We start from the raw sequence: 27,346 nt of genomic DNA, 5'->3' as shown, positions 1-27,346 counted from the left end.
GCATTGCTTGTGTGAGCTTTATTTATGCGTATTACAAATGCTTGTTCTGGAGTTCTTTCTTATGATAATATCGCCCCACATCTCACAATCTTTTTCCTCGAATTTTGGATGCCCTGGATAGAGGCGGGGCTTCTTTCTTAGTACTCCGGTGGTGGCAGAACTGGCCACAACCTGAAGTACACGCACTGCAAAGAAAGGTGACACACAACAAAAAATACTGTTTACTGCATTCCTAGTGCATATAATTTTAAGGTAAACATTTATGCGCGAAATATAAAAAAGACAACACTTGCTACCAGTAAAATGTAAAAAAAAAACAGTTAAACGTATGGCGACGTGTCTCAAGAGTACCAATATCAAAGTAGAATAAAAGTGAAACGCAGCAAAATTTATTTGAACAGAGTCAAATAAACAACGGTGTATTCGTGGAGTGCGCTCAGACTTTCTCGCTTTATTCATGTACCCGCTTATTAGAGGTTGCGAACAAAAGTAATAAATATCTTTGAAAAACGGGAGCACGGAGTAGGTAGCAGGAAAGAATGCACGAAATGAACGTCAGTAAGTGAGCGACAACTCAGCTAGAACCCAACTCCTATGCCAGACACTACAAACTCTGGCAAAGACCCGTTCCCTATTTTATGAAGATCTTAAAAACTGGTTTACCTCCTGTTTTAGTGATAGAAATTTCATTAGGAAAGCGATCGAAAGCAGGTGGCGTGTCCATCAACAAAAATGGGTTTGAGGAATTGATTGTGAAAAAGTAAAAAGGCCATTGGGATCCTCGATAACATTACCCTTACTCAACAACTTACATAACATCCTCGGAATGAGTGTCTGCACTTTACAATGGTTAGAATTCTTGCAACAAAGGTGCAGGAAAAACAGAATTCCTTTCCAGGCAACTCAGTTCCCCCGACTATACAAAATGAGGGGATTTACTTGACAATTATGGACTTCAGAAAGAAAAAGAAACTCTTGTAGGGAGAACAAGATTGGAGTTTTGGGGCACATCACTGTGCTGCCCCTTATACTATGAAGAAATGATTCACCGGAATTACTTTGTGATGCATCCTTAAAAGTGGGCACCCGGCCTCGCTTCGGCTAACACCTTCTACAAACGCTGCTCTCAGACACCCGACCCACCGTGATTGCACAGTGGTTAGGCGGGCTGTTTATCCCAAAAAGGGGGTCTGAATCCCAGAAGTGGTGGCTGCATTTGAGATGGAGGCTAAAAACAAAAAGTGCCACGTATTTACAATTTGGCGCTCTTTACACAGTCCCATGCGGCATTTAAAAAAACCGGCACCCTATTTTCAGCTTTCCACATACATCAGATGTAGTTCGGCGTGCAAAACTCATGTATTTAAAAAGTCCCATGGCAACAGGTGGTGTTTAAATAAAAGTATATTGCATGAACACTTTCAGAATAGCTTCTTGACATCAAAATTGATAAATAAATAAAAGCGGTAGATAATCTGTTTGCCCTTTATCGCGCCACTGTCGTACTAAGACCCAATAATAGCGCCACGAAAGTTAAATTGACGCCATCGGTTCTTTTAATTTTGTAACTGCCTTCAATAAATGGCAAACAGTGCTTCTGAGCCTTGCTCTTTTTATTTGTGTTATAGCTGCGGTTGGGTTTATAGCATTGCTCCAAGCTGTACCACCTCACGGCACCGGAATTTTGAGTTCTTTTATATGAAAGTGTTAACTACAGCGTGCTTCAAGGAATGGTGAATAAAATCCCAAATCATAAAGCGAAAGAAGTGGAGGAGCTTTGCTTTGTTCCGGAGCTGGGTACATGTGCTACCTATTCAGCTATTGCGAAAATTACATTCTTTATTTCTATTAAAACTCTTCACACTATGTAACTTTTCACACTAGCCAACTTTTCAGAGAGTAAAACACAGTACAGCGTTCAAAATCCGGACTAGGATAGATACGTCATATGAAAAATAGTCTATGAGGAATTATGAAGGCGGTCACGCTTTACATATGAAAATTTTTGCTTACCCGGAGGATACCAATTTGTTCCTTGATGTTTTTCCACTGAAATGAGATAACAAAAACGTTTCAGTTCTTCTAGGGCAAAAAGAAATACCGTCGCTTTGCTATTTCTTCTGGTATTTGCCTTTTCTTCTCGCACCAACAGGTTCTATGTATGGTGTCAACGGTAGCCAATAAAGTATTTTTTTTTCAATAATCATGGGTTTAATGCGGTTGTACATAATTTTAAGTAACTTCCCCAACATAAATTACAGGTGACAATAAAGCCGGTCCCCAAACTTGAGAGCATGTTGGACAACATAAAAAAAATGAAACATTTTAGATCGTGGAAACACTTAGATGCCGATTTAGAGCATAGTTTTGTAACGCCTGACCGGTCATGTAAACCCTCTTAAGCAAATGCACCTAACTTAAGCTAACTTAGCCTAACCTAACTTAACCTAAATAACTTAACCTTAAATGCACCTAACGTCTGGAAAGTAAACCTAAATTTTCAACTTTTTTTGCAAGAAGAAAATTTTCCCCATTATATGTGACAGCGCCGATGAATGATACATTTGCGATCATGCAGCCTTTGTTTTGTTTAGGTGCGTGCCTAATGAGGCAGTAGCTGGATCGGTCAGTTCATTCTGCTTTGTCGAAATAGAAAACTTTCATATTTTAAAGAAACCACTTCATCATAATGCACCTATAATGCACCTATACATATTGTACCTATAATGCACCTATGTTTAACCTGTCCTGGACTCAGTATATACATGTGTATGGTAGTTGCGGTGGCGCCAATCACTGGCAGGGACCGCCATTTGAAAGAATGAGATATTTCGACCTCTTTTTCAAGACCACCCTGAGTATCTCCTAAAGTGTCCTTGTTTTAAACTTCACTCGGCCCTACATGTTTGCAGAACACCCCATTTCGCAGTGTGTTTAGTAGCAAATGGCTTATATTAACGGTCGCAGTCTGCTTAGCAACCATTGACGTTTTTGTAAACATGTGCTTCGTGAATGTTTTTCCAGCATTTGCGTAGAAATATCGGTGGAAGAAATAATATGAACGATGTATAGAAAATGCGGCACAGTGGTGAATGAAAGACGGAAACACAAACCGTAATTAGGTGCGCTCTGCGCTTCTCAAGTATATTAGACCCACAAGAGAAGGCAAATAGTTCCCATTTTTAGGCGGTGCAGCGGTTGTGGGCGGGCTGCCGTAGGGTGCTGCTGTTTACTTTTCCATATTCGCACACCGCCGAAGTATTCCACAACTGCGCATCGTCCACCGACGAGCAGGAACCCTTCTATACACACTGCGCTAATATACGGCGTATCTTGCTCAGGCAGTAATTTCATATGGCATGTTATAAGAAAGGCTTTTTTTTATTTTACACGGTATCATCTCCATCTTTTGTGTACTAAAAATTACCGGCCCCATAGGTGCCTTTTAAATTTTTGAAAGTGGGTTTAAAACTGTAGTTGCAAATTACAGCAATCAACTAGGGGCACCATGAAAATCCAATTAACGAAAAAAGGTATTACGGCCCAAATGACAAGTTTAAGTTTGTAATCATTATTCATAGAAATCGTTTTTGCGTGTCAACGACTTTTTTTCTGGCCTCTAAGTTGAAATAAATCTTGATAAATATGAATTTAGTAAATTGTCCGACATATTCTGACTAGAACCTCAATTAAGTAAGAAGGGTGGAAATTTTATTGCAGTATTATTTTTTGTGAGAGATTTTATACACCGCAATTACTCTCGTGATGATCTCACTTTTTTTTTAAAAAATTGATGCGAATTTAGGGGTTGGTTGATCACTAGGGTGTAATTTTTCCCGAAAACTTTCGAGCAAAGAAAACGCAAGCAAATTGTGGGGAAAAAAATTTAAGACACGTCTCATGAACATAACAAAAAAATAAAAAACAATAAAAACTCCGCACACTGCCGCCAACTGCTTTGCAAAGTCACGAAAATAAAGTGTTCTCATGAATTACGGAACGCCCCTGAACAAGTCTGCTGTGAGGTGACAACAGTTCAACCAATTAGTGGCCGCCAGTGTCAGAGTGCGCAGTATCAAACCAGACATGGTTGCTGACGCAGTACCCGGAGCGCGTTTGTTACTTTGTCTTGTCAGTACGTTAGGCGCATTTAGTGTGTGTTTCATCTTAATCAGTATTGAACGCATACCAGTTGATATCGCGAATATCGACGTCTGCCGCAGTAACGTAGGCCTGTCCTTTTTGAAATTGAAGGACAGAGATGTAACTATGAGCATCATAAGATAGACTTAGCACCCATACGACATGTTTCTGCAGGCAAGTTAAGGGTGCGTTAATTGCACGGGAAATCAAAAAAATCGAACTTTCACGACAATAGTAAGGTGTGCGACTATTATTGGAGTAAATACGGTAGCTACGAGAATTCTCTGCACGACATTCGCGTTTAGGCTAAGCATTTTTTACGCTGAGGTTTTACGTAATAATGAAATACTGGCTATTACCTCAGAGTAAACGGCAGTCAACAGTATTCACGAGCTTTTGTTTTAAAACCGGTGTTTTCTAAGGCGGACGTTTTATCTCAGTATACAGGTTCAAATACAGCAGTCACCTAAGTCTCAATAGTATTTATTGTAACAACATGTCCCACATTCTACATAGGGGCAAAACCAATAGAAGCAAGAAGTACTTACAGTAATCTTGTCGCCCGTATTACAAACTTCAGTAACTTCTTCGGTGCACTTGAAAAATGTAAACGACAGCGCAATAAGTCAATGTGTAATATGTTATGCGGAAAATGTATAGCAAAAAGTGGCCATGTAGCAAATGCCTTGATGAAATGTTTGTTTGCTGTATACAAAACCTGCGGCACTCTTTCAAATAAACAATCAAGAAGGTTAGAATCTACTCAATTTTTACTCTCTAGAAAACGCAGAATCACTTTCTTGGCCTGCCACCTGTTTGTTTTTAATGCGTTTCTAGAATAAGTGCACTAACAAATTCTTTAGAGGACAATTTTCATTACTATTGAGAAGGGTTATGTTGCTAAGTAGACTACAATTGCAAAACTGTGATGCCTGTCAAAAAGAATCATGAAACATTACAAAAATGAGTTGCAACTGTCGGATTTGGCCTGCAGTGTGTAGGTGATTGATAAAATTTCCGGTTTTATAGAAGGAAAAGTGGGGTTCTATAAGGAGAGCTCGGTCATGCAACCCATAAAAATAAATTTGTTTAAATAATGAGTAACTTCAAAAGTCGTTGGTTCAAGATATCCTGAAGCCATCTCGCGGAGTAAATGATTTTTAAATCCATTTCACAAGAAATAGACGACGTATGAGGTAGTTTGCAGGGTTGTGTAGCGTACCATAAAACTTAAAACGAAAGATCAAAACAAAAAAAAACTGAAATTTTTTTCCCTCTCAAGGATTGCTTCCTAATAGGTTATATTTTAATTGTCCATCCCACTTCGTTTAACAACTGAACTTAAATTACGTAACATCAAAACCTTAACCACGGAAAGGGAATAAATGGGGATTAAGTTTCAGCCTTTTCAGGGCAAAGAGGCCATCGTGAATAAATCGATATCCCGTTTTCTCCCGTACGACGGCGCCATACTGAGCAACCGTGACGTTGATACCACCAAAAAATAAAAATTGTTCTTACATGACATTTGAGAAGTTACAATTATCTGAATAATTACTTCGTATCACTGTTTTGCCTACCTTCGATTGTATGTACAGGTAAAATGAAACCAAAAATTATCATAGGAGGGGCACATTTTTTGAAGCCCAATGTTCGGTAGTTCGGCGGGCCTGGAGGAAGTGGAGCGTTCATGCAGAATTTCAGATAGTCGCGTGTGTAAAAAAACTTCATTTTTCTGAATTTGGTGTTAGATCGGCACACGTTTCAAAATACTTTCGAAACAAGCAATGTGGAAATTCTGTATTTCCTACACTTGATTCTTCGAAACCTACACACTACAATATCTCATACGCTTACGAGCCGTGGAAGCGTACAATAATTTTAATAATCTACGTAACTTCTGATCGCTCTCAGCGAAGAAAACTCTTACAAGGTCGTACAAAGTCTTATAATGTCCTTTTACCCCTTATTGAAAATGGCTCTCTACAAAAATTACCTAATATGGCCAGCCCCAATGAGGCCTATTTATTATGGATGCGTTGAGTTCATAAAGCATATTATTACTCAGCTTGAGGGTGACCGCAAATAAACAGCAACTGTATTACGCCTATATATGCTATTACATCTCTCTAGTAAATTATGCGGATTTTATGAAAGAGTATACAGCATTTCGTTTTTCAGAAATGCAACTTGAACAAGCTGCGATTGAGTCAATTCCTTCTGATACAAGAGGCTCCTATAAATAATACAATCTCCGCAAGAACGCCGCTTGCTTCAAATGTCTACTCGGATTTTGGTAGGCGGGTTCCATTGTAACAAGAACTGGTATTGTTGGCTATGAGCGAAGGTATTGTCGTAATGGTTTATTGGCTTACTAAGCGGTGCAATTTATAACCCCCATTTTGTTACCTGACATTTATTACGACTTTAAAAGGATTGTGAATCTATGCGATAAGTGTTGTGTTTAGTGAAGTTGAGAAGACATTCGTAGTTGGTATTTTATTACGCTATTACATTGTGGTTTAATAAAAAAGGTTTAGTGTAAAATTTATTACGCTATTACATTGTCGTTTATTAAAAAAGGTTTAGTGTAAAATTTAAATTTAACATAAGGCATTAACACTCTCTATATTAGCAAATACAGTGGCACGTGTATCATATTACCTGAAGAATGATAAAATTCAATGAAACAAGCCTTATGTACGATTTTTCGGCGTGCTCTCAAACTAATCCCGTGCAGCAAGCCGAGTGGAAGACGTGAATGAAGACGGCAGGGTGGGGTAATCGCAAAACAATATAGCTCGCGTGTATTGGGTTATCAATTGCGATTTTTGATAAATACACCGGAAATCCTAAGGTGCTAGAGTTGAGAGAAGACCGAGGGCGGATGCAAAAGGACTGAATATTGCTCGGCCGAACATCAAAGTTCGGGATATGCTGGCGCATGAACTACTTGAGGAAGCTCATAGAAGCTGTCTGCTCTGACACAATTTCATTTTCGAGGAGTGTATTTATTTTAAAAGACCCTGCAACAGTTTTGATAACCTTTTTTACTCTTTCCTTCGCGTGTGGAAGCACTGCAAAACGTATGGTTATTGCCAGCAAGAAACGGCACTGCATGATTTGCTCCTCGCAGGAGATACGCCTTCCGTTTCTCTTTTTTGTGGCTCTAATTTTAAACGTGCTATCAAAAAACTTTCATTGCTGGAACTGAAGGAAAATATGCCAGCAGCCGCTATACAGCCTTAGTGATGTAATTGAGTGGCCGAAGAACGTCGAAACCGCAAAGAGAGAGAAATATTTTCGTGTAGTTTTTAAGTTATCTGATGGGCATAGGGCAGACATGTTTTGCTGAGGTACTTTGCGACACCCTAAACTAAGTACTGGGTGTTCGGGTGACCTCTTTCTGCAAGCATTTAGGAGCTCCAAAAAAGTTAAAACAAGTCTTGCAGGGTCCCTTTAAAGTTATGCCTGACTCCACGTTCCAGTCAGGAACGACAAGCGGCTAGTATCCGGCCATTGGCTCGCGTGTTTCAGACCATTAGTTTACATGAAACTTTTTTTACTACTGCAACTCTCTTCACTCGCATTTAAATCGTTGTTGCGGGAGGATTGTACAGGCAGAAAGCACTTACCTCTCCAACGTTGCTGACATCCGGTATTGACAAGGTGACTGGCTCTTCGCATGTTACAGTCACAAGAGCCAAGTATTCATCACAGGTCTTTGAAAAGTCAGGCGTTGGAAGAGGATATCCAGCTGAGCACAGACTTACGATGGTTTCCGCCATTGCTATTTTAGAAACAGTATGAAATTATTTTAGCTCAGAAACACAGAATGACAGAATATTTAGTTATTGTTTCCTAATGTTGTGAGTTTTTAAGAAAAATATTAAGTAGAAATTAGCGGGAGTGCATCTTTAACCCACGCGACCTATATATAAAAAAAGCACTGGTCCTATCATTTCCTCATCCGCCTTTCGTGCTGAGCCTTGTCGAAAGATCTCCTGTATGCAAGGCTATATTGATGAGGAATAACTTCGAATTGAAAGATAGCACTGCACTTATTACTCAAATTTTGTAAAGCTCCAAACGACTGGTTTATTCACACCACTTCTTCTCGATAGACCTCCAGTTTTTCGTTCTTCAAAAAAACAGTTCTCATTACACTGACAACTGCTTACATGACAATAAAGTGCGCCACTGAATAATACAAACATTGAACACTTCCTGAGATCACGTAAGGCGTGGATGTTACTCGGGGGCATTGCTTATTACAATATGAACGATCGCACTGCGTTCAAACAGATTTTTATTTATAAATTTTATAAGATTTGACTGCAGCCATTGCGGAATCGTAAAACGTGATGCTAAGTTATTTATAGAATACAACCGAATATAACTTCATTGTTGTACCAGTAGGGTAAGGCCCTAAAATATAGGTAATACATATAGGGGTCCCACAGAAATATGCTGAAGTGGGATCCCTGATTATTGATACCCTACACAGATATAGATTGTTTGCAGCTGCCTGCAAAAGCCAAAAGGTAATTTTATTACCTATGCTGTAAAAACATGAAAAATAACAAACCCACGCAGACATCTGTTGTTGAGATAGCACATTTGAGCAATAAGAAACACATTGAAAAAACAGAGTGAACAATTAGAACACACAGATGCTAAAATCACAATCAGAAATGAATAAAGAAAAAAAACCTCCTTTTAAGTAAGTTACCTGCTTTATACAATATCAAGGCAGTGAATTATTATACATACATATCATTTCCCCAAATGTAATGCGCAAATATACCAAAGAAACAAAAAGAGAAGACCCTCATTAAGAGAAATGAGACTACGCACGTCGAAAGTTTGTGTAATGCATTCGGCAAACGGGAACGAAAGGAACAATTGAGCATGTGTGAATCTCACGTTGTCTTAGTTGTATAAGGCAGCTCGTTCTCAATCTAATTGAAGTAAAAGTGAACGTCTCTTTACTCTAGTGTGTGCATATGTTTAAAAGCAAAAAGTTATTTTGCAATGCAAAACGGGTTTGGTTTGTGTTTTCTTGTTTAGTTTTACTAATAAGAAGGTCGGTTTCATTGCGAATGCTCAAAGCAGTTGCGGCAGCGTTAAATGCTGTTGTGTCAGAAATCAAGAGTACAAAATCAATTTAGCAACAAAAAGTGGTGGCAACTTCAACAACAAAACGACTACAAGTGATTAACGCGTTACCCGATTTTGACTTTGTGATAATGGCGCTATGTGTGAGTTATAAGTAAGACTCATTACCCGAAACAGCAGCTAATATGTCTGTGGAACGAGGCGTAGTAAAAATTGACTAGGATCTGTTTTTCGAAATAATGGCGTAATTTTATCAGTGCACGAATACCGTGTGCCACTTTATTTCTCATTAGGGTAATGCGTGCTTCAAATTTAAGAAAACGGTCAAGTTCAACTCTTAGCAATGTGTTTTCATCAGTCATTATGATCGCAAGAGTATAACTGTATACAGGGCTGAGGTCTTAACAATGCTTTGTTTGTGTGCTAAAAACCAGAAATTTTGCCTTGGATGGGTTAATTACGTTTGATTTTTGTGACAACAGAGAGAAATCTCAACAAGGCCATCCTTCAGCTGTGAAATTCTATTGGCCACAATTCAAATGCAAGTAAAGAAGATAGTGTCATCGGAGTACCAAATGCAGTTGGTTAGGAATGCAAGACAATTCGCCTGGTCGTAAATATAGGTCAGAAATATTGAAAGTACAAGAATACATCCCTATGTCAGACCTTTTTTTACAGTTTTGGTGTCAGAAAAAAAAACCCATATTGCTTTTTGTTTGCGCACGAACGAATTGCCGAGGAGCTGTAGTGGAGGGTCATTTATGCCCGATTATGCCAGTTTACAAATGTCATGAATAATGCAGTCAAAGGTCTAATTAGAGTAATTAAACGGATCTAACGTATTTTTCTTTATCAATTTCGATCTTTTGTTATCTGTAATGCTAATAGGAAAAGGTTAGTAGACAGACCACCCCGAAACCCTAGTTGTCTCCGTCTCAGTAGGCATAATTTCTGTAGGTAGTTGAAAAGCCGCTTTTAGATAAGGTTTTCTCCTCTTTGATAACGGCATTGTTTCCTCTTTCTTAGTTATTTTACATTGCTTCAGTTCGTTAGTGAATACCGTGTTTGTGAACATGATGTTTACGATGTAAGAAAGAGTATGTGAAGCGATATCGAGAATTACTTTAGGACAAGACGCATAATGTAATCGAAGCATGCACTGGCTGTATTAGGATTACCTATCGTCGTATGTACTTCAACCGGTGCATTAGGATACACAAACGCCGAATATAAAGCATGCTGCAAACAATTATCGTAACTTGGGAGAAGTACGCTAGGGAAGTCGCTAAAGTAAGCGCTGAAAGCGTTGGCAATATCTCTGGGCCTTTTGAGTACTTCTTCAAAACGTTCTATGCCGTTAGAGAGAGTGAAGGATGCAGTGGTTCTATTAAAGATAGTGTGTAGTATGCGCCACTATTTTCAAACATTGCTGCTCATTTTTAATATCTTATTTTAATGTAATTTCTTTGATTCGCTTCAAGAAAGTTTTATTCGTTGAAGTATTTTAATAGGTTGCAGACATAAAAAAAATGTGGTAACTTTAAATGGCCGAAAGCTCAAAAACTACATTTTAAAGGACGAACAGAATATTAAGCCCATTTGTAGGACTACATAGTAAAGACCGCAGATGTATTATGAGCTATGGCTGTAAGAAATTGTACTTTACGGTTCGGCTTTAAAATACAGCCCCCTAAATGACGTGTGCTAACTCTCACCCGCTAATACGATGTTTCGAATGTATAACTAAGATTTTCTAACATAAAGGGAGAGATGTGTGGACGTGGATTTTATCATATTTCCCTTCTAGAAAACACGAGCGGTTGCACAATGATTAGGACAAGCTGTGAAGTCATGTTGTAGTAGCATCTAAAGAAGTGACAATTTTTGAGATGCAATACCACTCAGCAAAGTTTTGTGCGCATCCGTCTTAAGTAAAACAATGTTGGAGGCAATGCACGACGCACCATGGTGATATTTCAAAGAATACCTAAAACATTATGGTCTTTATAGAGTAAAAAAACAATCCCGCTACTAATTAGAGACTGTCGTGGCCCCTGCCTTAAAACATTAGAGCAGTTCCAATAAATGAGAAAGCTGTCGGAAGTTCACACCAGTGATTCGCCATATCAGGCTGTAGCGCAGTTATCGTCTCACTGCTACCACCGTCTGACTCTTCGCCGCTCTGTCTCACTCCTGTCTTACGAATAGAACTGAGGTTTGCATAATGTAATTCAAATTTGCCGCCTTCGCAGTGCTCGCTCCCTCGGCGGGAAAAACAAGATATGCATTTACGTGGCAGGCGCACCAGTCGCCTATCGCCTTTTCTCGACATTTGAAATGACAAGAGGATTGACGGGGCCGATATTGTTTGCTCAGCTGAGAACTTTGTGCCTCTATTTGGACGCAGCATTTTTTTGGGGCGACCAATTTTTTCGCTCACTATTACGCTAACCCAACAAGCTGTCCTAACTAAATAAAAGCGGGAGCTGCTGTTTATACACCAAAATTTTGTCTGAAATGTACCCGCAGTTTTCTTTGCGCTAAGCAAATGGGAGATGTAGGACAAGCGTCAGCGGTTCACGAGTTCCAAAGGGTTATGTGTATAGAAAACACTTGGTTTTCCAAGCCTGTGTGGGACGCCGATACGACGGGACGCCGCTGTGACTGTATGCCGTGGGCTCTACTTTAGTACAAGTGACCGAGCTACAATGACAAAGCCAGCCCCAAACGTGCTCTGCAATAAAAGGTTAGAAGCAAGAATAAAACATCGCAAAGTCACTCACGGATTAATATAGTGTGCACTTCATTGACCGCAATATATTTCCAGTAGGTAACGGTATTGATAAGAAGAAAGTTAGGAGTTTTCAGCCTAAAATTTAGTAAAGTGAACACCGCATCGCCTAAAGAGTACATTGGATGTCGGATGCTTTAAAATATAATGGCCAAACAACTGCTAATACACGGGCCTCCACTTCCGTTTCTTGATATGAATGAATCAAATACAAGTCATCATATTCTGTGAATATGTGAATTCATAAAAACATTGACTGCCTCGAATATTCAAACAATAAACGGTATTCCTGTTTTTAATACTGATTTTTCATTCAAAATTTTCACATGTAAAAAAACCACAAGTCATTTTACTACGAGCTGCAAACAAATCCTTGGGCAACAAATTTTACTAACCGATTCTGGAAGTCGCTTTCTGTTCAAACTATGTCCTAGACGTCACATCAAATATGTACCTTTGCGAAGTACCTACTGCCACACGGTTTTTTTATATACTGTGAGGACAAACAACCTGACCAAACAAGAATACAGTTTTTTATTTCAAACGCAATCCCCCATTATCTTGGAGAAGTTACTGCAAAGCTGAAGCACTATTTTTATGTTCATACCTATGATTTTCTCTAGAACGTTTAACTGAGGGAGCTTATTACGGCCAATAATTAGACTTACACCTTTATTTGGTCCTTTTTATTTTAATCGTGCTAGTGATGCGATATCGTAAGTGGACAGTAAATATACGTACACATGCTCTGATTCCGTTCATCCTCCGGTAGCGTAGATTCAAGGGCATCGCTGATCAGAGGTGCTAACGCCAGAACCTTATAAGTTGTGTCGAAGTCTGTGCACTGAAATAGCAATTATTACTATGATTAGCAGATGCCGCGTGAAGTGGTAGATTATCACTTTGGCCTACAAAAACAAATACAACGCTGTTAGTGAAGATATTTTCAAAGTAATTAAATCTAACAAATGCTTCGGTGTACTTACATTTATAATCTCCCGCACTTTATTTGCGTCATTCTCCTGAAACAGGAAGTGTAGTTTTGAATTAACTTGCATTACTAGAAGAGCCACAAATTCAATATGAGTATTTTTTTCACCTAATATTTGAATCTTGTCGTAGAAAAACAACGTATTCCAACTTGAAAGAGAATACCCTGCTTTTTACAGAGCGACACACATAAAGAGCTACCAGTAGCGGTGCTCCTTGTGTAGTGGCCAAAACTAAAGCATCGAAAACAACAAAAAGCATACATATATCTTTTTTTCCGGTGAATAAAAGTTGCTAGGGCATTGAAATACAGTTTTTTATTGTTAGAAGTGAAATAAAATAGTTGCCTAATTGCCCTATGAAAGAAATAAAAGACAGCACTTTGTCTTTTTGTTAAATTTATGCTAAGATTATGTAAACTTTGTATTAAATATGTCAAGCCTCTTGCCAGAACAACACGGTCATATTTAGCAATCGCAAATGATGGGTATTTAAAACGGCGTGTCTGTTTGTAACCAACGACTACGAAGAGATATGAGCGTTAACTGGAGAACTTTAAAAGTAGTAGTTCCTTTACATAACACAATTCACAATGGACGTGGTGTAACTTGTAAATATTCAGGATAAACTTGGAAGAAATTGCCGATTTTCGTTGCAAAATTGTACGATCCCACAAAATTATCGAAACCAAATTTCATTGAGCGCGTAACGTTTACGTCCCCTTTCGAATTTAGACGTATGTTCATAATGTCTACAAAACATGCCAAGAACAAAGTTTACGAAGTTTGTTATTTATTCAGTTTCATTTTGAGCACCCTTATTTTATTTTTTATTGTGTTCGTCCCGAAACACCCTTGATTTCTCTGATCAAATATAATGTTAGGAATTGCTCCCTCAGTGTACAAGTCCTCCGCTTCGCTCTACTGTCGGCCCACAGCGTGCATTTTTTTTACAATGTACAAAGAAATATGAACTGCTCACACAAAATATCAAACATAGGATCGCTGAACATGTTAAAGGGACACTGAAGTGATATGTAAACATTGCGGGATTACTTGCGCAAATTATAGTCCGGAGTCCCCAGGCCATGTTTCGACCACCCTGGGCGCGTTTACGCGATTTTATTTAGTAGAAAAATTAATTCGAAAATGCTATCCTCCTCTCTTTACGCTCGCCCATTTTCTGCGGCGTTTTCGTGTGACGTCAGGAGGGGATAAGCTGGCAATTGGCTGCGCCACTGCACGGCTCCCCGGCCTTCAGACAGTCAGTCGGCCCAGCGTTTCGTCCGCCGGCCGCCGACGGGTCGTCGCAATTCGTTCGCTCAGTTGAAACGAAGCCAGGACACGTTTGTGAATGGTAGAATTTGCCTTTCTTTACTTGGTTAGTTTGTACACTGTATCTAGCTCCAAGTCAAGGTCGCTTCACACAAGCGCTGCACAAGCGCACATGCGACGCGTCGCTGACTGGTATGCCAGTAGGAAAATATAAGGCCTCTTGAAGGCGGGAGAAGAGTCAGCGAAGTCAATATAGGTACTAAGGAAATAAAATCAAATGATATTTTTACCGTACAACGTAAAACTAGGGGGCGGGAAGCACTTTTTTGCGCTGGGCGAACAAGCACAGCGGTCAGCAGCACGACTACGCATCTGCGAACGCTTTTCCGTCTACGAAATGCAATTGCTTGACGTGAGCTATTGTGGAAACTCGGGCGACCCTTACTGCACGAGCGCAATACAACAAATAGTCACCTAAGCTGCTTGAAATGTCAAAACTAAATAAAAGTGTAAACTGGTTGTACAATATATACCCTATATTACCAATACCAGCGGAGCCTGCTCCGTGGCCGAGTGGTCTGGGTTGCTAGTATGCCACCGCAACTATTTTGCAAGTCACGAGTTCGAATCCCCGCGGGTACGAGCTTTTTTTTTTGCAAGTTAACTTTTTCGTTTTCCGCCGATGTTTTCTATATTGAGTTCATCTTTTTTTGGGCCGCAACCTTCATGGCTCCACGAACTAGTTCACAAAACGCGCGCAGGCTGGCACAGGCGCGCTAGCGAGTTCTCGTTGGCGTGCTGTTGCCATAAGCACCGACTGCTTGCAGGCAGTGGGCACAGGCCAGAATGAACAGACCCTTGACCTGGTGCGAACACCCTTTTTACGACACAGGCATGAGGGAGGCAAGCTCCAAATATGGGGGAAAAGCTCATGACATTTGGGCGTCTGCGGGTACGCAAAGGGCGTTCATGCACTGCGTAGGTTTCGGCTAGTGAATGCTACGATTCCAATCTGTCCCAGGAGGCTTATCTTTATGCATTTTTACAGCTGACAACATGGCAGAAGCGCGGTACGATGATTACTGAGTTATTGAGAATGCCCATCCAACAACGCCAACGGTTGTGTTTTAGAGAACCGAAACCGAAACTTGTTTGGTTGCTCACCTTGGGCATCGTTCAATCACGGTGCCCGCTCCTCCTAACGTCACAGCTTTAGTTGGTGCGGCCGCCGCAAACCGCGCATGGTAGTTTTTCTTCTTTCGTGCTTTGTAAAATAATTACCGATTTGTCAACCGAATAAACGATGAAAAGTGTGCTAATTCGAGCCAGTCTACGCAGTGCAAGCAAAAACGGGAGCTTGACAAATTCACTTCAGTGTCCCTTTAAGAACTGTAAGGTGAAATTGTAGTATTTATTAAAAAAACAAATATTACAAAAAACATTAGAGCTCTTAAAAATAAATATAGCATTTGATGTAGCGAGCTGTGTGGTGAAAATAAATCCGCTTAAAAGCGGCCACGAAGACTTCTACTAAAATCCGACAAGTTTCCATTTATGTAAAGGTTCAAGATAAATTTCGGGGGCAGAAATTACATTTACGTAGCACAGGCTGGAGCGAGTGGAGTTCTGTAGGTGAGGTTTATGTCCTCCCGGATACATGAGCAGTTTACCAAGTTGAGAGAGCCATTTTTCTTCAGGATTACAACATGTTGTGCTCATTGCCCTGAATATGATTTCAATTTCAAGAGGTGACTGAATAAATTGTGAGAGAGAAACGTAGCTTACGTTGAATGGAGTGCAGTAGTCAATCGTCTGGTCAACGTAGCAGGTGCTCTAAAAAACAAAGGTACTGGCTTTAGAGATAAATTTATAGCGCTCTGTCTAGTTTTTATCCCCCAAATATAGTCAGTGAAATTTGACTCGGACAGCTAAATAATTGAGCAAAAATGATTTTCTTTGCCTCTTGTAAGTTTTATGGTATATACACAATCAGTTACAATTTTTTCTTCCCGAAAAGTTTAGTGTGGCGTTAGAAGTTTATTGAACGCAGAATCCAAGCACTCGCGGAATGACACCATTATTAGGAATTATGTGCCTTACAGTAAAACGTACATCGCACTTCAAATGTAATTTAGGCAAGCTACTTGTCACAAATAATTATTATATGGAATGGGCGAAGATTGGAATGAAAAGGTTGATGTTTACAGCAAATAATAACGCTCCTTCTCTTGGTGGGGGTTGTTCTATAGGACGACAATATTTGCACGATGTGAGATAGCAAATTTTAATATTTCTGTTTGCTGTTTTGCTTGTATTTTTGACAGGATTATATGTGTAACATACTATTCTGGAAAGTCACAATGGTTATAGATTTACTTGCCAAAATATTGTCAAGGCCGAGATAATATTCTAAACCGTCAAAAGCACCCGTGAATATCAGACGTGATTTGCAGTTTTAAGTGCTTTTTATGCTTTACCGAGTGAATATTTTATATAAGAAGAAATATGAAATTTTATTCACACAAGGTATGCATCACAACATAAAGCAAAAATATTGAAAGCACGTACCGAATCAGACGTGAGATAATTAGATACTGTGGCAGTCAAGCATGAGGCTGAAATCAAAGCAAGAAAGTATTGTCGGACAATGTTTTGACAGAAAACTTCTGAGAGCCGAAAAACACCACTGAATGCCTTGATTCTCCGTGCACCATAACTGTACAAATGGTCCAAAGGACGATTTGCGAAAATCTCACGTTATGGCACCTATAGGGCTGAGTGTTGACTTATTGACCACCCTACCGTAAAAATTGAAATAATAAGTATTATTTTCTGCAATATTTTGCGGACATTCTTAGAGTTCTGAGTTGTCCCTGCCAGGAAATCGCTACGTGCATCGGCAAATAGGAAAGAGCAAACAGTAAATAGCAAAAAACAAATAGCATCCTTACTACATATCCACAAGTGTATTTCATGCAATCCTTAGGAACTCAATAATCCCATCCGATGCTTCGCAATGTATGCTTCAAGTGCTACCACAAAATATTTACTCACCAGCTTAAAAATGCAACTTGAAGGTTTCGGTTCTTTAGGAACGCACTATTTACAAGACGTTGTTTTTCGCTTCCGCTTTACTCTGACGGGTTCCTGTTAATTCAGTGCAGAGTGGCCGTATATATCCATCGACGACGAATGTATTTTACCGGCTCCAAAATAGGTGAGTATTAGTTTAAAACAATAGAAATTGAGTAAAGTGGAGAAAAAGGAGACATTGGCTTTTATGTAGGAACCATGAGCCATTCCACTACGAGAATGTTAAATATAAGTGAAGCTTAAGGACACATTACAAAGGCTGACCCATTATTTAGGTGAAAGGTATGAAAGGAGTTTGCTCATTTCGAGCTTCGGCACCAGTCAAGTCCAAGGAAGACACGTATTTCTACAGCCTATTCCAGCTGAGCTTTCGTAATAGAGATAAAGATGCACGGATCCGACAGCACGTCGTCTTATGTTCTGCGAAGTAATTTTTCATCAATCAGTTTTAAAGTACTTGGCCACACAATTAACTTGGGCCTGCTTCCACGCTTCTCAAATGCACCTATAAGGTCGACGGGGATTGATGCTTTCTTTAGCTTTCCAATCGCGCTGGAACGCAGCAAGACAAAACACCGCTGGACTGACCGCAGCGGGGTAACGTACACGCCCGCAGTCTGGCCTGGCCGTGTATGAAAAGCCAAAGACTGCACAACTGCGACAGCTCCGGCTACATGCCGAGTGAACAAGCGCGTTTGGCGTCATTGGCAACGTGCGCTGCATCGCAGGAAAGGGGGTGATTAGATGCGCATGCAATCACTTTGTTTTAAAATTTTTGCAGAAAGTAGGGGAGGAGCATAAAAATCAGAAAGTGCTTATATTCACAAAAATACGGTATATAATGATAGCGGGAGGCACCAGGATTTCGAGACGGCGTTTATAACCCTGCTGGGACTAAATGTTCTGGGGAGTGCTAGCCCAGCGATGATGATGATGATAGGTATGCAAAGATTGTACGAGTGGAAGAAGTTGGGAAGCGCCGCAAACAGAAGTCACAGTCTTTTGCGATAATGATGATATTGCTTGCAAAAAGCATCATCATAGAAGGAGGGCGCGAATGCTGATAATAAAAACAACACCGCTTCCCACTACAATATAGCAGTATACTTTGGTAGTTTTCACAATTGTTCAGCACTAAACAAACATGAAACCCATTCGAGGTAAACGGTAAACAGAAAACTGCAAAAAAAATTAGGATTGTTTTAAATAGAATGGCACTCTACAACAAATGAATAAGAACGTTTAAAAACATTTTTAACCACAAATACAGAAAGGCGTTACTCCGGAGTCGCAATCGAGCCCCGATCTCAAGCGTAACAGCTACTAAAGATGACAAAATCAGCGCGCAAGCATTTATTGCAAAGAAATTGAGTTGGTTTGAATAATGTTGCATATTGTTCATCATGTCAGGAACGACAATGATAGGTAACGTGGTTGAGAGCTGGGCAGTGGTAAAAGTCAGTCTGTTACTTTGCAAGTGTAGCAGAAGATTACGGTCCTGCGATATTTCGAGCGAAGCTATCATGTACGCGCCCAACATTTAGTCGCCTATTTCAATGCAGTTCTCCTCTTTACATTGCTGAAATATATGACCATGCAGACAATGTTTTGAGGAAAGCTGTAATCGTCACTTTTCAAAAATAGAGGCAAAAAGGTACAAATGTATCCCGCGCCCCTTCACCAACAAGTGTGTGACTAATCCTTGGAATGAAAAATTATCAATAAGGGCTTTTTTGAAAACAACTGCTACGGAAATTTATTGTGTTTGATGTAAGCAAATTTTGTACCATCTCCACTAAATTAGAAATTACGATGCAGTGTATTCCCCCTCACAACTTGTAAATAGCCGGACTAAAAAGATTCGGACTATAGTGGAAAAAAATCTTTCGCAGAAGATATCATTCCCCAAAAACTTCTGGAGAATCATACTTTCAAGCTGAGGGAGGCGTAATCTTGTTACGACAAAACAGAAAATATTGTTTCTATTTTTGTGACCTAACAGCCACTTAAGTATAACGTTTTTGTAGCAAGTGTAAAAAATGGTACGTGAAGGTTCACCGCTTGTTGTCACGAAGTTACAACGACTGCACAACTGCCCTTTAAAAACAAAACGGGCATAAATTTGTTGAGTGCAAGCAACGCAGAAATGACGCGGGTGATCGAGGATGCCACGAGGTTGTAAATTCGGTGTACCAGTAGGTGAACAAACAAGATATCAATACAGACAGTATGAAGCAGAATAAAGCGAAAAAACCATCCATGATGCGCAAGGAAAATTAAATGTTAGCAAGCGATGACCAAGTCGGCTACAAACAAATACCGTACGGTTGCCATCCACTTGCTAATCAACAATTTAACGGGAGAAATGCTGCAAAATAGACATCATGGCCGGTAGCAACTTTTTTTGGTATACTGCACAACGTGCACGCTGCGTTTCCAAAATACCGAAACGCAACACCAAACCAGTGAGGCTGTTACTCCGATGCCAATCTCGAAAAAGCCTAGCAATTCTGTAATTCGCGCAATGACGGTACAATTATGTCTGCAGCTCGACCAGCTGCTTCTACTTATTGCGTATGCGTTGTGATTGGCTACTGTTGAACTGTGAAGTCGAAATAGGAACAACGCTAGCTGAACATTTACCGCATAGTTACGATTATCTGTTCTCCTAAGAATTCAATGATGCAAGTGTACTGTAATCGCACCCTTTCATTCTTCAACTGTGCTTCTGAAAGGGCCATATGCACTTCTGATTCTCTATAATTAGTTAAAACCTCCTCGTCCACAGAAATTCAGCTCTCCGCTACATCGCATTTCTTCGCAGGATTTTGTTCCATGGCATCTTACGAATTTCTATCCACTCTGATGAATAAAAAATCCCATTACGTGCCTGCTTTGTTCACATTTTCGCTTTATATAGTGGGAAAATAAATTGGTAATTTTATTAAGGTATAATTTTTAAAGTACGCATATTTTGGCGTTCTCCAAATTTATTTTCGTGATTTTCACTACATAGAGTATACTCAACCTAGGCCAGGCAGGTTTCCAGAACACACAAGTAACTCATGGACTGGGGCTACCGTAACATGCAGATCAAGTTCCTCCCACCCTTTTTGAATATTTACATTTTTCGCGTACTATCCAACAAGTGCCACCTTCCCTGATCCACTAACCCCTCTCGTATGGTAAAATACAGCCAAATATAAACCGCCCTCAAAACTTATGGCTGCGCTCTTGTGTACTCCAAAATATTATCTAAGAACACACGGCCTACTGTAAATTTTGCACGTGCTCGGCATTTTGTTATTGCAGTCTACAGTGCCGACTGTGCTATTGACTTAGTGTCAATGGTGACTCGGATATGCATTCATATACAGACAACAAGGAAGACAACAATAAAAAGCCGGCACGCGACATCTAACTACTTCGGTCAAGATCGAACGAAGAAATACGAGCGGGACAAAAAGTACGAGAGTTAGCCGGAACAGAAGTTTCCAAGACCAAAATTTCCCAACCGTTGAGAAATATAATACCTAAATTCTTTAATGATGTGCATAAAACTCATTCTTTTTGAGGTCTTTTTGAAAGAGAAAGAAGCGCAAGGCAGGCTGTGAGTAACAGGCTTCTATGTGCGGAAGTCTTAGAAATGGCGCACACTTTGCTGCTCAGAATTTTTTTTCTGTCGAGCCAGTACATAAAGGGACAGCGGTTTCGCGTTGGTTTGCACTAATAAAAGCCAGAAGACACAGGAAGATTTGCCGGACACACCAAAGGCCTTTTGCTCCACCATGAACGCCCTCTGAACACGCCCCAAGTGCACGTTGCTCAAAATCTCCAAATTACACCAGACGATGGTTACAATAAGTTTTCTGGCTAACAAGACCACCATTGGGGTTGGCGAAAACACGTTTTGAGTTACTAACACATGATAGCGCTAACTGAATCAGTTTTTTGTCTTTATAAAAGGTTGTTTTATTCGAACGCACTTCATTACTTATTTGTTTTTATGTGTAGTTGGGTTTAGTGTGGTGAATAGTTTAGCGCGAGCATTTGGAATTATGGGGCAGATCGGCACAATGGTGCACTTCCCAAAATTTTATGAAGTGCTGCAACTGTCAAGAGCCTCCACTGGCTCCGCACTCTACGGTAGTAAGTGTTTAATGCAAAACATCTGGAAACGAAATCTCAAAGTAACACCCAACAATGACATAGTTTATACCAGCCGTTACATCAACTGAACAACTCTTTGACCATACACAAAACTTCTCTAAATAATGTCATAAAAATTTCTCAAAACTGCAAGCAAATTTACTTTAGCTAATGAAAAGTGACTATACTTCTGAGAAAGTTCATTATAATCTGTTTTTCTGTGCTTAATTCCTAAAACGCGCCCATGACAAAGGAGGAGGCGCAATCTAAGCTAAGGTGACAGACGAGATAGAGCATTGCCCATTTAGGAGCATCTACTGCATCCTTACCTGACTCCGCCTGAATAAGCTTAACATGTAGCAACACCACAAACGCAAAACCAAAGGATAACTTTGCTGCCATATTTCGAAGAGACACCAGAGTTGTCATTGGATGCGATTGAAAGCCGTTTGCTTATATATAATTTTCTGGCAACAGGAAATCGCGTGGTACAAGTTTTGTGTGTTTGCCCTACTTGCATACGTATTGAAGCCAATGGGGGAGCAGCATACGTTTCCGTTGCTTTGTAGTCTGCAATTCTGAGTAAACAAGTCGAAAACAAACGAAAATTACTACAGTTCTCTTTATTTCTGTTACAGATGAGTGTGGGTATTTTATTTTTACTTTTTTTTCAGTGCTGAGTTATAACCTCCACACGTGCCAGGATGTTCCATAAAAACCACCCAACACAACTAGAACGGAAATCAGATGCGCTTCAGAATAAAATATTCTCAAAAAGGGCTCTTGTTTTTTGAACCCTGTTTCGTTTACAGGGCCGCAGACCGTAGCAACATCCTCCGCTTGGCTGCCATGGTAGCACTTAGAGACAGCTCACGCCAGGGCGTGAGTTAAATAAAGACAACGAAGAAGTTGCGGACTCAGTTCACGTTTAAATGCTTGCAGAAATGCCTATATCACTTCATTGCTTAGTGTGCATGACGAAACCGAGAAGGTATTCGGCGTTTACGCTGTTTGTCATAGAAAGTGTTTTGGTGTTTTAGTTTTGCAGCCGTATCGCATCCAGAGTTGTGGTGTTTCCCAAGGACGTCCCTGCGGCAAGAATGGTTGTAAAATACACAAAATGTTTTTCATAAATCCAGAGTGACGGTATTAAAGTATACCGTAAGCTTTTTTCTTCAATGGCGGCCACATCTGCACATTTAGCTTTTAACGTAACTCATTGGCTCCTCTTGGGGGCCTACGTCGTACGTTCTTCATTTGAAGATTTATATAAAAGCGACTTGGGATGAAAATTGTATCGATATTATTTTTTATGAAGAACACTGCAGAAGCACACATAGAAACACACTTTCTCTCCCGTTGGAAGATCAGTTTCTGCGCAAATGCCTTGGTCATGCTTGAATTTCAAAAAACAATTTACAGTCAATATTGAAAAGAAAATTGTTACGTCTATTTAGGCTACAACTTGGCTCTAAGACACACACCTACAACGACTCCCGGAATGATGCAAAGCATCTGATCACCATCACCCTTACCTGAATCCCTTGAAAGGGTAAGTTATTGGGAATGTCAGTGTTATGTGAAATGTTCTTGTATTGGAAATATACAATTAATGCAACATAGTTGCTCGAGAACACTGGTGGTACTACTAATTGAGGGAAGTACTCGACTCGTTGAACCCGCATGTGATCGAAGTACTGTGTCGTCAGCGAATACAAGTTCAAAGCGCATTGTTCGGAAATGAAGGGCCATGAGGACATCGGTTTTATGCCGGCCATGGGAGAAGTTTTCTTTTGTACATGCTAACAATAAACCGCGGCATTTAGATATTTCAACGCAGCTGAAAGATTAGCACGCGACCTCTATGCTATGCTCTCAGCTATGGTATGCCCTCATGGCAAGTGGCAGTTGGCTATGCATGTGTTTTTAGAGCAAGTGAATTAAATTTCGGTACATAACTTGCGAAAACTTTGGGATTGTAAGTTTGTGTATTGTGTTAGTAATGTCCGTCCAATTGTTTGGTCACTGTTTAAGGCGTAAAATATTGGCGGATCCTATGAATAGGTGGGATCACGATGACTTCCAGCTTTGATTCTAGCAAATAGGGATCAACTCGTTTAAGTCTTTTATAGCGAATATTTTTATTTGGCTCCTCTCGCGGATTTACTAGATTTTCTGCTGCTACTGGTTCTGTGGTTGCAATTAGACTCTAATTTTATTCCAAGACAGCCGCCTTTTTTTTATTCCTAATAACCTGGCCCCAATATATTGCTGCTTCAGGGCCAGGAAGGCAGCCTGAGTGACGCCTGGATAGTTACACCTAGTTACCCTGAATTCTAAATCAATTACATATGCAGGCCCCTTGCTACTCCCAAGTGTACTCGTATAGCCTGTTTACCTACATCTGTGCCGCTCCCGAGAATAGTATAAAGATTTACTTTGAGCATGTAACACCACCTATTGAGGTGGCACAGAAACAGATATACTAGGTGTCGCGTAAATTTCAGATAACATAAGGAGTGCATGTTTAGACATCCCTCGTTGCTTCGCCTTATTTCCGAAGCATGGCGGTGTTGGACGTAACAAATCAGGTGCAACTGAAGAAGCGAAGGGAGTTGTAGCAGAACGGACTTATCTGCTATCGGCATTCGCCCTAGGCGATATCGCCTCGTCCTCCTCTCCCCGCTTCCGTCTGCTTTACTTTCATTTCTGGCTTTTTTCCCCCTTGCCCACTGTGAACACGGCTACTTAAGCGCAGAAAATACCCGGCCGGGGGTCTTTCGTCTTTGCAATGCCCAGCCAAATGTTGATCGTCATCTTGTCCATCAGTTAAATGTTACATGGTGTAAGAAGTGGACCTGAAGTTCGAGATGGACGTCGTCAAGCCCCCAGAATCGCTGCACCCTCCGGCAAAATCAGAAAAAACTGGCTCGTATTCAAGCAGAAGCTGCAGCTGTTCATCACCGCAACGTATTTAGAGAAGCCCCGCCCATGGGCCGTCAAAGCAGCGATTTTTCTGAGCACCGCGGGGGACGAGGCGCTCGATGTCTACAACTTCTCGTTTGCCGCAGGTGACAGCAGAGAAGATTATGACTCGTTAGTGCGGAAGTTTGAAGAATATTCGGTCAAGCAGGGTTTTAAAGTCTACGAAAGGCATATGTTTCTGCTGCGAACACAAGAAGAGGCTGAGCCTTTTGTGCGGTTCGTACGGGACTTAAAAAAGCAAGCAAAGCTGTTAAACTTCGGTTCACCGGAAGAGTACATGATCAGGTACCAAGTGGTTTTTGGGACAAATTATGCAAAACTTCGAAAAAAGTTGCTAAGTGAAAAAGACAAACTTGCAGAAAACGGAAGAAATTTGCAAAGCCGCTGAGCTTTCTACCCTTCGTAGCGTAGCATGGTCAAAGAAAAGCCTTCATGTAGACTTCACACGCTGGGCAAACTGCATGAAGTTTGCGAATGGAACGAAGTTTGCGAACGTGCGAATGGAATGGCGTCGGTGCCGTCCACACGCTTACTGTGCATGCGCGTTGCGTCGAGGTGCAGGTGCGCGTCCCTCCCCCGTACCCTCCTCGCTCTCAACAGCAGGTGCGGCGGTGCGGGAGGAGCGCGTGTACCCCGTGAGCTCCGTCGCTCTCAACAACAGCTGCGGCGGTGCGGGGGGAGCGCGTCTGTGCGCGCAAGCGTCGTAGCTACCTGTGCGCTGCGTCGCGCTCAACAGTAACGGCGGCAGGGCGTGTACACGTGATAACGGCCTGGTGGGTGCGTGGAAAGTTCGCGCGCTTGTGTACGGAAGTGTGCGCATGCGCGTCTCTCCCCCGTACTCCTATCCCTCGCTAGCGGGCGGTGTGTATATAAGCGGAGGAGCGCGCGTTCGGAATTCAGTCAAGGGCGTCTTTGCTTGGCTTTCGCTTGACTTGACGCTTTGCTTGACTCGAGTAGATGCTTTGGAAGCAACAGTACCGTCAACAAGTAGTGCGACACAATGCAACAGCAGCGTCAGTCTACTCGTTGAAGGCAATGTTACCCCACCGTACATGGGGACCCGCCACGGCCTGCACTGCGTCTCCACCAGCAACAAAACAAGCAACCCACCACCATCCAGGGCAGTTGCATCGACCTCATCTCCACCAGTTACTCCAACGCACAACCGCTGCTCAAAGATCCCTTGACAGTCCACTTTAGCGACCATAAAGCAGTCGTTCTCTCCGTCCAATACAATGACAGCACCAAGGAATAAAAGAAAATAATGATTACAATACCTTCACCTGTCCTTCCTGTGTCCGAAAATCACGAAGCTATAAATAAGAATAATAAAGACGAAAGAAATAATTAAGCCTTCCATACTCACCCTGCATCCAAACGGTAACCACAAACTACCCAATTACGCAACTTTCACGCAATGCAACCACCCCTATGCGACGCATTTACACGAGTTCCCCCCGTGGGAAGATGCTGGCGGGCGGCTTTTTCTTCCTGGATTTCTTTCCCCCTTCCTCGCTGTGCACACGGCTAATTAAAAGAGCCATGAAGACAAAATACAAGTTGGTTTATTATAAAGACTGCTTAGTCCCGATAACAATGATACTGATATCATCCCAATCTTCGAACAATTAGCGGAGATATTAAAGAAAACTTGTGAAGCAGTCGCGACCCCCTAGCCAATTTCCCGCAACTTTTCTAGGACGTCACGGAACCTTGTTTGTGCGATTGGCGGCCGCCTAACTGACCTGTCGTGACGACACATGACTGGACGTCTGTAATGGGGCCTCTAGTTCCATTTGAGCGCATCACTTGAATGCTAACGTGCAGTTAACGCACTGAAAATTATGTTTTATTGTTGGCCCGTATGACGTCATTCTTGCTCATAACACGTCACTGTGGCGCATAATTTGAAAGTTCTTAAATACTTCTTTTTTTTCGTTAAAAAAACATCGTTTGTGGCTGTAATGGAGCTGAGTGAGATACTGAATCCTAGTTCTTTCAAATTAAACGAAGTTGTATTTTTTCTTCATGGCTCCTTTAATCGCGGCAAATAAACGGCCGGGGGTCTTTCGTTTTGTTGAGGGCGAGCCAAATGTTGATCGTCGCCTTCTCCACCAGCCAAACGTTACAGAAGTCACTCTGTCTGCGTGCTAGCTTCCAGCTTCCACTTTGTGTGGTGAACAGTTTTAAAAATATTATGTAAATTACTTTCCGAAGATCTGTAAATCTAAATGAACAGGTAAACGTTTGGTAATTATAAAGGTGTTTTTTGGTTTTTTTTTATTTTTTTTCGGATAAGGTTCCTGAGCGAAGCGATTGCATTAACTGGTGGAGCATCGTGGTGCATTCCTAGAACAAAAAATGCACCGATAGAAAAAAGCCTGGACGGGAGTAAAGACCAGCCACAAAAAAAATTCACAGAGAAAGGAAAGATAAGTCTGGTCTCCTCATACCGCCTCCGAAAGTTTCGCCATAAAATAAAAAGCCGTCGAAAAACTTACCAAGATTTTTGTGGAGTTTCAATCAAATTTTCTTGAATTGACTCAACAAATTTTGCTGAGCATTCAAAGACTTTCTAAAAATACTAGGGGGAACATGTTGTTTCGCTATGCATAAAAAGCCACCTTGTTTTTGTTGAATTTCTGTGGCATTGATCTCGTAAAATTTCTGGTGAGTTTCGGTTGAGATTAAACCGAATTAAGTAGTGATAGTTTGTTGAAGCTTTTTTGAGTGCAAGCTGTTTTGGATGACATTTAGTTAAAACGTTTTTGTGCCCACATTCAGTTTGGGTGGAAGCACTTGC

The 27,346-nt window shown here is 40.9% G+C and overlaps 1 protein-coding gene across 2 annotated transcripts; it reads right to left on the bottom strand.

Annotated features, from left to right (window-relative positions):
• Positions 1–21,977, bottom strand: LOC144142102 (uncharacterized). 2 transcript variants are annotated; one of them, XM_077673515.1, is made up of 9 exons: positions 21,888–21,977; positions 16,885–16,931; positions 16,102–16,149; positions 13,039–13,074; positions 12,794–12,896; positions 7,779–7,933; positions 4,692–4,739; positions 2,014–2,049; positions 1–185 (listed from the first exon to the last, which is right to left on the bottom strand). In XM_077673515.1, exons 1-9 carry the CDS (start codon positions 21,958–21,960, stop codon positions 138–140), a joined length of 594 nt encoding a protein of 197 aa, XP_077529641.1. In that variant the 5' UTR covers positions 21,961–21,977; the 3' UTR covers positions 1–137. The 2 variants fall into 2 exon arrangements, with proteins under 2 accessions (XP_077529641.1, XP_077529640.1); XM_077673514.1 differs by lacking the exon at positions 1–185 and adding an exon at positions 316–1,228.
• Positions 21,978–27,346: the final 5,369 nt, after the last annotated feature.

Source organism: Haemaphysalis longicornis, unplaced genomic scaffold (genome assembly GCF_048455015.1).
Source record: "Haemaphysalis longicornis isolate Haplotype H1 unplaced genomic scaffold, Haemaphysalis longicornis Haplotype H1 scaffold_6, whole genome shotgun sequence".
NCBI lineage: Eukaryota > Metazoa > Arthropoda > Arachnida > Ixodida > Ixodidae > Haemaphysalis > Haemaphysalis longicornis.
This window is presented reverse-complemented; position numbering and strand designations above follow the sequence as displayed.